The 12,199-nt window shown below is 56.1% G+C and overlaps 1 protein-coding gene across 6 annotated transcripts in view; it reads right to left on the bottom strand.

The window, feature by feature from the left end:
• Positions 1–1,505: 1,505 nt before the first annotated feature.
• The window catches only part of KIAA0319L (KIAA0319 like), a 52,650-nt gene continuing 41,956 nt past the window's right edge, over positions 1,506–12,199 (bottom strand). For 2 of the 6 annotated variants that reach the window (XM_029081553.2, XM_029081552.2), the window contains 8 exons: positions 9,255–9,406; positions 8,802–8,940; positions 7,431–7,590; positions 6,040–6,182; positions 5,271–5,393; positions 4,483–4,573; positions 3,926–4,032; positions 1,506–3,312 (listed from right to left, as the gene is read on the bottom strand). In XM_029081553.2, coding sequence (XP_028937386.1) covers positions 3,137–3,312; positions 3,926–4,032; positions 4,483–4,573; positions 5,271–5,393; positions 6,040–6,182; positions 7,431–7,590; positions 8,802–8,940; positions 9,255–9,406 — 1,091 coding nt within the window. In that variant the 3' untranslated portion in view covers positions 1,506–3,136. Of the gene's footprint in view, positions 3,313–3,925; positions 4,033–4,482; positions 4,574–5,270; positions 5,394–6,039; positions 6,183–7,430; positions 7,591–8,801; positions 8,941–9,254; positions 9,407–12,199 lie in introns of those variants that run through there. The other 4 variants (XM_029081554.2, XM_029081555.1, XM_029081556.1 and 1 more) reach the window with 4 other exon arrangements.

Genomic DNA, 12,199 nt, shown 5'->3' with positions numbered 1-12,199 from the left:
CCACTTTCACTCCACCACCCTCCTTGGCCCACTGTGGCCGCCAGTCCCGGTTTCCGGAAGCTGCCTCCAGCCAGGTGGATTCCAGGCCCGGCCCGGACCCTGAGGCTCTCCTGCTGCAGAACGAACCCGCTTCCTTCCCTTCGGTCCCCTGGGACCACGGAGAATAACCGGTCAGCTCCTGGGGCCTCGTCTAAAGCCTCCCGGTGATGGGTGGCCCGGCCGTGGCCAGCTTGGAGATGTTCTCTTCTTCCCGGAGGCCCCCTCTCCAGCCACTCATCTGGGGGAATAAACATCCCGGCTTAGTGGAAAGAGCACGGGCTTGGGAGTCGGAGGATGTGGGTTCTAATCCCGGCTCCGCCAATGGTCTGCTGTGTGTGACCTTGGGCAAGTCACTTGACTTCTCTGTGCCTGTTACCTCATCTGTAAAATGGGGATTATGTCCACTTGGGACAACCTGATTACCTTGTATCTACCCCAGCGCTTAGAATAGCGCTTGGCACCTAGTAAGAGCTTAACAAATACTAAAATAACAACCCGGGTGTCACCAGAATAGCTGGGCTCCTGCAACAAAACCAGCTCGCCTCTCCCAGTGCCCCGCCATACACGGGAGAAGAACAGCGTGGGCTCCTTAGGGAAGCAGCTTTCCGCAGCCCCGGACACCGTAAGACTCGGTAGCCACTCCTAGACATCGGTTCACCCCCCACCTTCCACTCTGAGCTTGAAAACACCACACTGAGCGAGCATGCGTCCCTCATGCATGTGCACGTGTGTTGACGGTGACGAGTAACTCCTAACTACATGCATTTGACGCACTTAACACTAACAAAAATGGTGGTATTTGTGTAAACACTTACTATGTGCCAAGTACATCAGAGTAAATACAATAAAATCACATCACACCCAGTCCAGATCCCATTTGGGGCTCACAGTCTAAGGGAAGGGGAGAGCAGGTATTGAATCCCCATTTTACAGTGGAAGAAACTGAGGCACCGAGAAGTGAAGTGATTGCCTAAGGACACGCAGTAGGCAAGAGGTGAAGCCGGGATTAGAATCCAGGTCTTCCGATTCCCAGACCCGGGCTCTTTCTGTTAGGTCGTGCTACTTCCAGCCTGTTTATTCACAGGTATCCATTACTTAGAGTTACTATCTTCCTCTTAACTATGGCACACACTGTCCTTTATGTCTACTGGCTTCCCCATTAAATTGTAAACTCCTGGAGGGCAGGCATCACCTCTGTGCCTCTTTGGAATCTTCCCCAAGTTCCTCGCGCAGTGCACTGGGCAAAGCAGGTGCTCAGTTAACACTGCTGTGATGCTGAGGCTGAATTAGAGCAGACGTGATGATATGAGCATCCCCACTGACAGGGGTTTCAGTTTGAAAGTCAAAACCAGATGCCTCGTCCCTTTTGCCAGCTAAAGCAAACCCAGGCTCCACGGCTCAAACTCAGCAAACTAAAACCAGGGACGCAGACGGAATGAAATGAAGACATCTGACTCTGGAGAAAATTCAATAAGCCGGCAGCAGACATAACTCCGTCCGGGTAAAATTAAATAGAATATTTAATCATCTCACAACAGGTCTGTAGTGCAGCAGTATAAATTTTTTAAAAATTCTAAAAAAAAAAAAAGAAAAAAGATGCCCTTATCTTTCCGTCTCTATAAAGAAACAATTTCCCCGCCTGCTTCCCACCCCACAATGAGGGCATGGAGCTAATGTCGGGTCTTAATTAGCAAACATGAAGTTGCCCAGGAACCTGCAGCCCCTGGGAGAGATGAAAGGTTTTCCAGGTGAAGGAGATGGCCCTATGAGGGGGGACTGTCATCGAACAAGAACTGAGGTTCAACTGGGGGACAGATGTATGCGTGAGCACGCATGCACGCATGCTCACACACACACACACACACACACTCACTCACTCCATGTGTGCACAGCAATACTAGGAAACATCAATGGAGAAAGCTTACACACACACACACACACACACACACACACACACACACACACGGCCCGCCCGCCTCACCTCCCCCCAGCCTACTACATTCCCGCCGACCGCCCCAAGTGTTCCCGTTCCAGGCCGGGCCACCCTGGATCCGGAGGGACGCTGGCTGTCTTCCTGGAGGCGAAAGGAGGTAGGGAGGGAGGGAGGGAGGGATCCAGTCTGCCCCAGTTTCAGGTGGCCCAGAAACCTGAAATTGGCCGGTCGGCCTTGGGGGAGGCAGGACTCCCGATCCAATGCTCCGGTGAAGCGGAAACGGGTACCTAAGGAGAGGGGCCCCGCCGGCCAGGCTGGCAGCGGGCTCTCTGGCCACCGGGGATCGGGCAGCGTGCCTGGCCTGAAATGGATGGACCGTGTGGGTCAGCCTGGCTCTTTGGGGAGAACCGGGCGGGGCCGAGGTACCCGGCACCGAAGCGAGGCTAAAGTGCCGACAGTAGCTGCAGTACTAGGACTGTGGGGGGGGGCAGTGAGAGGGGCCCGCGGCAGCAGAGCTGGCAGAGGAGGCCCTGCCGGGTGCGGGCCGGTGTTCGCCCCCAGCTCTCGCAGCCCCATTCCAGTGAAAAGACAAATAATTTAAGCCAAAGACAGTCAACAGCGCCCGTTCGATCACGGGCGGGACGAGGTCGGGGACAGCGCTCCATCCCCAGCTGCTGCTCCACTGTGGCCGGAGAGAAGGGTGAGGCCTGGCTGAGCTCCCGCCTGCCGGTGGTAGCGCCCGCCCCCTGGCTGAGAAGGGCCCACAGAGAGAAAAGTAATCAGTCCAACGTGAAGGATGTGGGCAAAGGCGGTAGGGCTGGGGCACGGGCAGGAGTGAAGGGCAGCGGGTCGACTCCTGCCTCCTCCCCGGCTGCCCCTGGGGTCCTCGAGGTTCCCGCAGGCCCCCCTTGCCGCGGAGCCGCCGAGGGGAGTGAGCCGAGGACCCCCGGCGCAGCAGGGTTGGGAGAGGGGCGGAGATGAGGACTGTTGGCTCAGCGGTGGCCCTCTCCGGGTAGGACCAAAGCCTGACTTCAAGTGCAACCAGTTCCAATCTGGGCTGGGGATACGGGGAAGGGGGCAACAGGAACCGCACACACACGGCATCTGCGCCCCGAGTCAGCGGCGTTGTCCTCCCGAGACCGAGCGGGGACCCCGGAGGGCTGGCTACAAGGCCTCTTCCCGCTGGGCCTTGGCCTTGGGCGCCTTGGCCTGGCCGTTCTGACTGCACAGGAGCTTGCCCTTCTCCCGGTCCGGCCAGGTGAAGATGGCCTCGTCGCTGTCGAGCTCCGACTCAGAGTGCATCAGGCTGGTGCTGAGGATCGGGGCTTTCTGCTTGCTGCCTGAACACAGAACCAGAGGTCAGGGTGGTGGAGATCGGGCCAGCGGGCGGGGGGGAGGGAGGGAGGCAGCACGTTAATCCTCTGCCTTGGTGTTCCCAGGACACAACTGGGGAAACTCCCAGAAGCCCCCAAGGTTTAGAAGGGTCTCTGTGTCACTGGGCACGGCTCGGTCTCCAGGGCGATTAGCAGAAACACGAGCGCGGCTGGGTCGCGGCCTCGGTTCGGATGACGGCCCGTTGACTCTCCCGTGTTGGGGGTCCGGAGGGGACGCCAGGCCCGGTGGGTGGCAGATCTCGGGCGGACGGAAGCCGTGCCCACGCCGTTACCCTCGGGCAGGGGGCTGCTGAGGGGTAGGGCCGAGGGGAAGAAGACAGCTTTTCCTGGCCTCACTAGGGCCCCAGAGTGGGTCTGTTTCTCGTGGCTGGGCTCTGCCCCTTCGCCACCCAGGGGCCTGAGAGGGTCACGCTGAAGATGCAGCGGCCCATCTCAGAGAACCTGGGCCCCGCTGTGGAGCTCCGAAGGCTTCAGGGCAGAAGAGATGTCTTCTCTGGGCTCGGGGTGGCCGAGACCGGGGTTCGGGGGAGGGATCGGGGGATGGGAGGGGAAATCTCACCTCCTCGGGAATTGGGTCTCAGCTCCAGACTCTCCTGGTCAGTGGCATCCAAGATCTTGTATTTGCTTTTCCTTCTGGGCTTCCCTTTCCGCCTGGAGACCCCACCCCTGGTCAGAGAGGCAGCTGGGAGGCCTGCAGACACCCCTGCCCACCCCCACCCGGCGGTCCCAGTTGGACCGAGGGTCCCCAACCTGGACCAAGCTGCCCCCAGGAGGGAGAAAAGAGCCAAAGGGGCAGCTGGCTGTAGATGTTCTCTCCCCCTACCGCACTACAGGGCCCAGCCATGGCCCCCCGGCACCCCCAGAGGGAGGGAAATGCTTAATCGGAGCAGAAATGGGGTCTCACTCCACGAGGGGCCTCGGGGAGGAAGAGAGCCAGGGTTCGAATCCCCTTGTCCCCCGACACACACTTGGATCCACTAGCTGCACCGTTCCCCGCTGCCTGGGCTGGTCCATTCCTCTCCTCCCCACAAGCCCACAAGCCCACGCTACGTCCCTGGGGGACTCGGGGTGTGCCGGCATTTCCCAGGCTCCGTTCGGGTCTCCTGCGCCGCTCACCTCCTACAGCAGCAGACCAGGGTCCAGGAGAAGATCCCTAGGGCCACCACGATGACAAAGGAGGCAATGATGACGTACAGCACACTCCACTCTGCGGGTCAAAATCCCACGGTCACGGGCCCGGGGCCAGGGCAGTGCGGGGGCGGCCTCGGATACGGCGATGGGAGGGGGCCGGGGAACCCAAGGAAGGGGGCGGGGTGGGGGCCCTCACATACACCGGCGCTGACTCCTCTAGGGTGTCACCCCGGGCTCCCCAAAGTGGTCAGGGCTTGGCTGCTGAAATTCAGAGGTCACCAGCCCCACGGTGGCTGGGCTGCTGTGGGGAGATGGCCACAAATGTCAGGGAGCCTGTGGCCAGGGAGTGAGGGGAAAGCCTATGTTTCATTCCAGACCAATATCCACCCAATGCTTCCATAAGGCAGGTCAGGGATTAATCTTCCCATTTTACAGATGAGGAAATGGAAGCCCCAAGAGGCTAAGTGACTCACCCAGGGCCGCTCAGCCGGCCAGTCAGTAGCTGAGCTGGCACTAGAGCCCGGATCTTTTTCCCAGCCCTCGATGCCCTCTCAGGGTGCTTCCACAGTGCTCAGGGAGAGGCCTTTAGATGAGTCTGATCTGGGCCACTGTCAGTTCCTTATTCCCACCCCATGAGCCCCTTCTCAGAGCTGGACTTTGCTCTGCAGGTGTTTAGGGATGACCGGAGGCCGAAACGGCGGGAGGAGGGGGCTGTGGAAAACCAAGATCCTGACCCCCTCTGAGCCGGCCACGGCCCACCCACGGGGACGTACCGCAGTTGCTCTCTCCGTCCCGCAGGTGCACCCTGATGAAGTTCTGCATCCAGAACGGGTCGCAGATGCAGCGTTTGGTGAAAGAGTCGCAGCGGCCGTGGTCGGAGCAATTGAGCTGACAGGCTGGGGGCGGGGGAGGAGGAAGGGAAGAGAATGGCCCGTGAAATGTGTGCCCTGTGAACGGGACGGGGTGATTTGGGGGTGAGGAATCAGCCAACTGGCTCATCTAGATTAAAAACATACAGGGGATTTGGTGAAACCCGGATGGGCAGAGAGAGCGCGAGAGAGAGAGCGAGTGCGTGTGTGTCTGGGTGTTATTGGGAGAGAGGGTGCTGGAGAGGGAGAGTGGAGTTGTGTGCACAACGCTTTGTGCGGGGGAAGGGTGAGTTTGAAGAGAGTTGTGATGGTGTCTGTGGGGGCTCTGAGTATTCAGGAGGATGAGGTTTTGAGGTTATCTGGGGCACATTTCTGTCACCTTCAGTATCTCTGTTCCCATACCTGTCTTCTCCTGCCTACTTCTCCCCCAACACCGTCCCCCATATGCCCGGCCCACCAGCCTGCTCTCTGCCCATCTACTCTTGGGAAACGCCAGGATGGTCTCAACCTAGCTCAAGGACCAGAATCAGAGAGGCCTAGGAGACAGCCTTTCTGGCCTTCCTCCCACCCGCAGTGAGTGAGCAGCATCCCAGTTGTGAGCCCCCACAGGATTTCACCTATTGACTTCTCCAGTTGGAGCAAGCTCCCACCCATTGTTCCTGGAGTCACTCACTGACGGTGTTGATTTCCAGGGCCCGGAAGATGAGGAAATCCGTCTGCTGTTTCCGCAGCTCGCTTTTGAGCATGCCCGCCACGTCGACGCCTTTGAGGATCTGGCTGGGAGGGTCATTCTGCACAAAGAACACCATCTTGGTGCTGTGGGCAAATCCACACACAGAGAGACAGACACACACACATACAAACACACACACACACAGAGAAAGCATCACTCGGCCGTTCAACGGAGTGAGAATCGACCCTTTGGGCAGAGGCCTGGACTGCGTGTGTACACGAATGACCTCTGCCTTTGAACATGTGTCTAGGTAGGAGGCGGTAGGACTTACTGCCCATTTTACAGATAAGGAAATAGAAAGAGAAGTGAAGTGACTTGCCTAGGGTCACACCACTGACAATCAAACGTATTTATTGCAGAACACATACTAAGCATTTGGGACAGTACAGTGTAACAGAGTTGGCAGACACATTCCCTGACTAAAACGAGCAGTCTAGAGGGCGAGGTAGACATTAATATAAATAAATAACTTTATCCAAGGGCGGGGTGACGCAAAAGGGAGTGGGAGTTGAAGAAAGGAGGGTCTCTTGGAGGAGATGTGCCTTCAACAAGGCTTTGAAGGTGGGGACAGTAATCGTCTGCCATATATGAAGAGGGAGGGCGTTCCAGACCAGTCGCAGGACACGGGTGAGAGGTTGGTGGTGAGACAGATGAGCTCGAGATACAGTGAGTAGGTTGGCATTAGAGGAGCGAAGCATGCGGGCTGGGTTGTAGTTGGAGAGTGGGAAGATGAGGTAGAGGGTTCAAGGTGATTGAGTGCTTTAAAGCCGAAGGTAAGGAATTTTTGTTTGAAGTGGAGGTTGATGGGCAACCATTGGAGGTTCTTGAGGAGTGGGGAAACATGGCTCTAGTGGTAGAGCCAGGATTAGAATCTTAGTCCTCTGACTCCTGGACCCAGGCTCTTTCCACTAGATCAGGCTGTTTCCCAAAGGCTGGGAGTCAGGGGACCTAGGTTCGAATCTCAGCTCTGTCACTCGCCTGTGTGACTCTGGGCAAGTCGCTTCAGTTTTTGGTGCCTTTGTTTCCTCATCTAGTAAATGGGGGTTTAAAATCTGTTGTCCTTCCCCTTACACTGAGAGGCCCCATGTAGGGCAGGAACTATGTCTAACCGGATTATCTTGTAGCTACTCAAGTGTTTAGCACATAGCAAGCATTTAATAGATACTACAATTATTATTGTTCACGGAGGAATTACAGGCCGACCCTGCCGCCTCTTGGTGGGGAGGTGAGTGCGTGGGGCCTGGGCCGGAGAGGCTGAGTTCCTGACTCCCGACTTCGGTGCCAGACGCCCCGCCCCACCCCTAGCCCCATTTCCTCCCTACTCCCGCTACCTCTGCTCGGTGTACGGCTGAATCTTCTGCACGGTGATGTCAGAATCCAGGACCCCCAGGAGAACCCCGATCTGGCGGATGAACATCCCCTTCTGACGCTCACTCAGCTGGCTGACGTTGACGTCCAGGATCATCTCCACCAGGTTATTTTTCCGCGGATCTGGAGAAGGACAGTCAGGGATTGGGGGTGTACACTTTAGGGAAGACCGTCTGCACCCCACAGTCCTCTTCTCCTTCCTCCATCCTCTGCTCCTGTCTTCTGCCCCTTTGAAACAACAATGCCAAAATTCCCCCACCCCGTTGCCGCTCCCGACCAAAGTAAGGCAGTCCACGGGGACAGATATCAAACCCCAGGGAAGCCAGGTGGAGGTGAGAAAGCAGGTGGCCGGCAGGGCAGATCCCCAGGCCACCTTCCCGCTTTATCACCGCTGCAGTGTTTCCCAGCCTGACCGAATTCCACAGAAGAGCCAAAGCCACGCGGCAGGCCTTCTAATTGTGGCGCTTTCTCCACGGCTGGCTTTAAATTGCTCCCGGCGAAGGATGGATGCCACATTTAGAAGTTCAAATTTTAACTGTCAGGACTAGCTGCCTCATCTGTGCCTCTTGCCGCCCGATGCGCAGGCAGCCGCTCCTAATATGCAGTTGGCGGACGGTCCGGGGAGTTCAGGAGGAGTGGCGACAGAGGGGCAGTCCTGTCCGGGCCTTTGGCAATTTTTTTTGGAGGGGAGGGGAGTCCAAATCCATGCTGGATTTAGGAACAGGAAGGGATGGAGTGGAAGGGGATTCTTAGAAGGGGTGAGCTAGGACTTGTAGCTAATTCTCGCTCAAGTATTTTTCCCCCAACGCTTTGCACACAGAAGATACTTCATAAACACGATTGCTGCTGCCTTACAGAGTTGTTTAGAAAATGACTTTTGCCTTGGCAGTAACCTTCTCTACTTTGCAGGGGAAGATTCAAGGCAGAGAAATGAGTCACACCCTTCCCTCACTGGATGCTCCAGAACCCAACAAACCTGCAACGTCACCTAGCTCGATGCTTTTGAGACAACCCTTCCCCCCCAACGAAAGGAAGTGAGATTCTAATTATGAAGGACACTTCGTCTCTGTCAATGTAAGTGACTGAGTTCCGGTGCTTTCTGGGAGCTGCCCGCTACCCGAAGCCTGGGGCTCCACTAGGAAAGATAAACTGTCTTCCCTTCTAGACTCGGCGGAGACACCGGGAGTCGGGCCACCAGGCTCCTGCTGCTTAAATTCCCCCAATCCCCTTCTGCTCTTGCCCCTTACTGGGGGCGGGCAAGACCTCCGGCTCCGAGGGCTCTGGGGAAGGCGGACCTCAGACGGCAGCTGGCGAGTCCCCCAGCTGGAGCTCACCAGGCTTGACCTCCACGGTGGTCCGGTCAGTGTCGCTCTCCCCCTTGGCGTCCGTCACTTTCAGGTGAAACGTATAGGTTCCCTCCACCAGGTCGGAAAGAAACAGGATGGGGTGATGGTCTGAATTCTTTAACACCTCCTGCAGGGCAAGAGGAGAGGTGGCGGCTGGGGAACAAAGTCCCGCCGTCACCATCTCCTGTCCCACCCCGATGCCCGCTCCTGCCGGGCCCTGCATCACGCTCACTCGCACCACGATTCCGAAAACCCCTCCAGTTGCATCAATCGTGCCCTTGGCTGTCGCTCCAAGGGAAGAGAAAAATACATCATGTGGAGGGTGGCAAAGTCCCCTCTGGGGGGATAGGGAGTGACCGGCTGGAAAAGAAACGGCTCCGCCCTCTCGGCCTCGGCCCTTCTCATCTCAGAGCCCCCCTTGCGGGGTCCCGGGCCACTCACCCCGGCCGCCGGGCTGCCCTCGTCACGGGTCCACAGGTAGCTGACGATGCCCTTGTCGTCTGAGGACTTGGAGCCATCCAGTTCAGCCGTGTCGGTGGGAAGGGTGATCACCACACTTCCGGCGATCTTGGCCACGGGAGGCTTGTTTATCTCTGCTCGGTGAGAGAGAGAGCGGTTGTGGGGAGGGGGCTTAAGCCCCGAGAAAGGAAAGCCTATTGGTCTCCCTCGTGGGAGAAGCTAACACCAAAACCCTCTAGAGGAGAGCTGGAGCAACCCCTGGGCCGGCGCTAAACACGAGCCCGCTGGAGAGGAGGGGGCTCTAGGGATGCTGTCTTCTGGGGAGGGGGCTATTGCCGGAGGGAGTGGAGGGGAATGAAGCCTACCCCAACATTCAACCTTGATGGAAGGTAGAACCCTCGTGCTCTGCTGGCCCCAGATGATGGTGGAGTCAAGGAGAAGAGACTGGGACTTTTGTCAGAGCCCAGATTTGGGAGTGCTTCAAGGCTCAGTTCTGGGTTCCCCTTCTACTCCCCACCTACACCCACTCCTTTGGAGAGCTCGCTCACTCCCTCGGCTTCAACTGCCACCCCTATGCAGATGATGCCCTCACATTTCCTACTGCCTTCAGGGCATCTCTAATTGGATGTCCTGTGGACACCTCAAACTTAACATATCCAAAACAGAACTCCTCATCTCTCCAGCCAAACTCTGTCCTCCCCCTTTCCCATCACTGTAGACACCACCGGCATCCTCTCTGTCTCACAAGCCCATAACCTTGGCATTATCCTTGACTCATTTCTCTCATTCAACCCACACAGTCAATCTGTCACAAAATCCTGTCAGTTCTACTTCACAACATCGCTAAAATCCACTTTCCTCTCCATCCAAATTACTACGCTGATCCAAGCCTTGACTCCTGCATCAGCCTCCTTGCTGACCTCCCTGCCTCTCCCCATGCCACTCCCGTCCATACTTCACTGCTGCCCAGCTCATTTTTCTATAAAAAGTTCAGCCCACACCTCCCCACATCTCAAAAACCTCCGACGGTTGCCCATCCACCTTCGCAACAAAGAGAAACACCTTATCACCGGCTTTAAAGCACTCAATCAGCTCGCCCCCTCCTATCTTACCTCACTGATTTCCTACTACAACCCAGCCTGCACGCTTCGCTCCTCCAACGCCAACCTACTCACTGTACCTCGAGCTCATCTATCCCATCATCGATCCCTTACCCAGATCCTCCCTCTGGCCTGGAACTCCCTCCCTCTTCATATCCAACCTACCACCACTCTCCCCACCTTCAAAGCCTTATTAAAATCACATCTCCTTCAAGAGGCTTTCCCTAAGCCCTCATTTCCCCTACTGCTTCTCCCTTCTACGTCGCCTAAGCACTTGCATTTGTACCCTTTAAGCACTTGACATTCACCCTTACTGCCCTTATGTACATATCCATTATTTACTTTATGTCTGTATTCCCCTCTAAACTGTAAGCTCCTGGTGGGCAAGAAACATGTCTACCAACTCTGTTGTATTGTACTTAGTCCGAGTGCCCTGCACACAGTAAGTACTAAAATACCATTGACTGATTGACTTCAGTAGGATGGCCAGAAACTGCGGTTGGGGGAAGAGAGGGGGAAAAGGAGGAACAGAAAGGGGTGGAAGGAGGAAGAGAGAGTTGAGAGAGAATTTCTCGACTCAGTGTTCAGGCTTGGGCACAGATCCGTATTCCTGAGGCTTGGCCTGAAGGGGGAACTATCTCTGCCATATATGTGTGTTCGAGTGAGTACATATATACATATATGTACACACACACATATATATATATATGAGATGTATATATCTCAAATCAATCAACGGTAATTATTGAACACTGCGTGCAGGGCACTGTACTAAGCACTTAGGAAAGTACAATATAACAGAGTTGGTAAAAGCAATCCCTGCCCACAGGGAGTTTATGGTCTCCAGGGGAGCTTATGATCTACAGTTTCTATAGATACTTATCTCAGGTTATTCTAGAGTGTGTACCTACGGCCTCTGATGTATTTACTTCTCTCTCCTGTTTCTCCTCTCCCCAAACACTCACTCACTCTCTCTCCTCCCTCTCATGCCTGCTCCAAACCTGATGGCTTCATTTTCTAGCTGTTGAGCAGGCCTCATCTGCCTTGCATTACACACTCTCCCGATGTCTTTTTCTCATTATGGGGTTAGAGCGGGCCGATAAGAATGCAAACACTTTGCTCCCCTCTCCGCAAGCCCACGGCTGGCCCCCGTGCCTGGGGAGTTAAAGCAAAAACATCTGGGCGGGGGCTGGGGGTGCTAGGAGGGTCGGGCGGGAGCGGATGGCGGGCCTTGGCCGGGGGAGTTGGGGCTGTTGGGCAGCAGATGTCCCTACAGTCCCTGTGGCGGGTCGAACATCCCCTTGGCCCTGGTGGCAGGAAAGGCCGGATCAGATTGCAGAGAGCTCTTCCTCATTCCCAGACAGGAGGGCTTGTGTGAAGGAACTAGAATAAAACCTGTTTATAATGAACTTCCTTACTGCACAACAAGAACCTCCAGCTAACAGACAGCTTTTAGGGGGTAGCTGAATGCACTTTGATGGGGCCGCTGAACAAAGACTTTATAGAGGAACCGGCCTCTCCTCCCCGCCCCCCCCCCCCCCCACCTGCCATGTCTTCCTCAACAGGTTTCAGCCATCGGTCAATTATTCTCTCGAGTGGAAGGAAGAAATCTGTGCAGACATACCCAAGAAAATGGAAAACACAGGCCGGGGGAGGGAGGGTAAAGTGGTGGTAGGGCTTTGGGGGGCAGGAAGTCCTGGCCCCTTGAACCTGGAGTGAGAGTCCCCTGTGGTGAACCGTGGTTGGGGAGAGAGGTGTAGGAGTCTGAAGCATGGATGAAAGGTTGTCGGGGAGGAAGGTCTGGAGCTGGCAAGACCCTGAAAACCA

This window comes from Ornithorhynchus anatinus, chromosome 16 (assembly GCF_004115215.2).
Source record: "Ornithorhynchus anatinus isolate Pmale09 chromosome 16, mOrnAna1.pri.v4, whole genome shotgun sequence".
NCBI classification, from domain to species: domain Eukaryota; kingdom Metazoa; phylum Chordata; class Mammalia; order Monotremata; family Ornithorhynchidae; genus Ornithorhynchus; species Ornithorhynchus anatinus.
The sequence above is the reverse complement of the archived record's forward strand: the minus strand, read 5'-3'. Positions and strand labels throughout refer to the sequence as shown.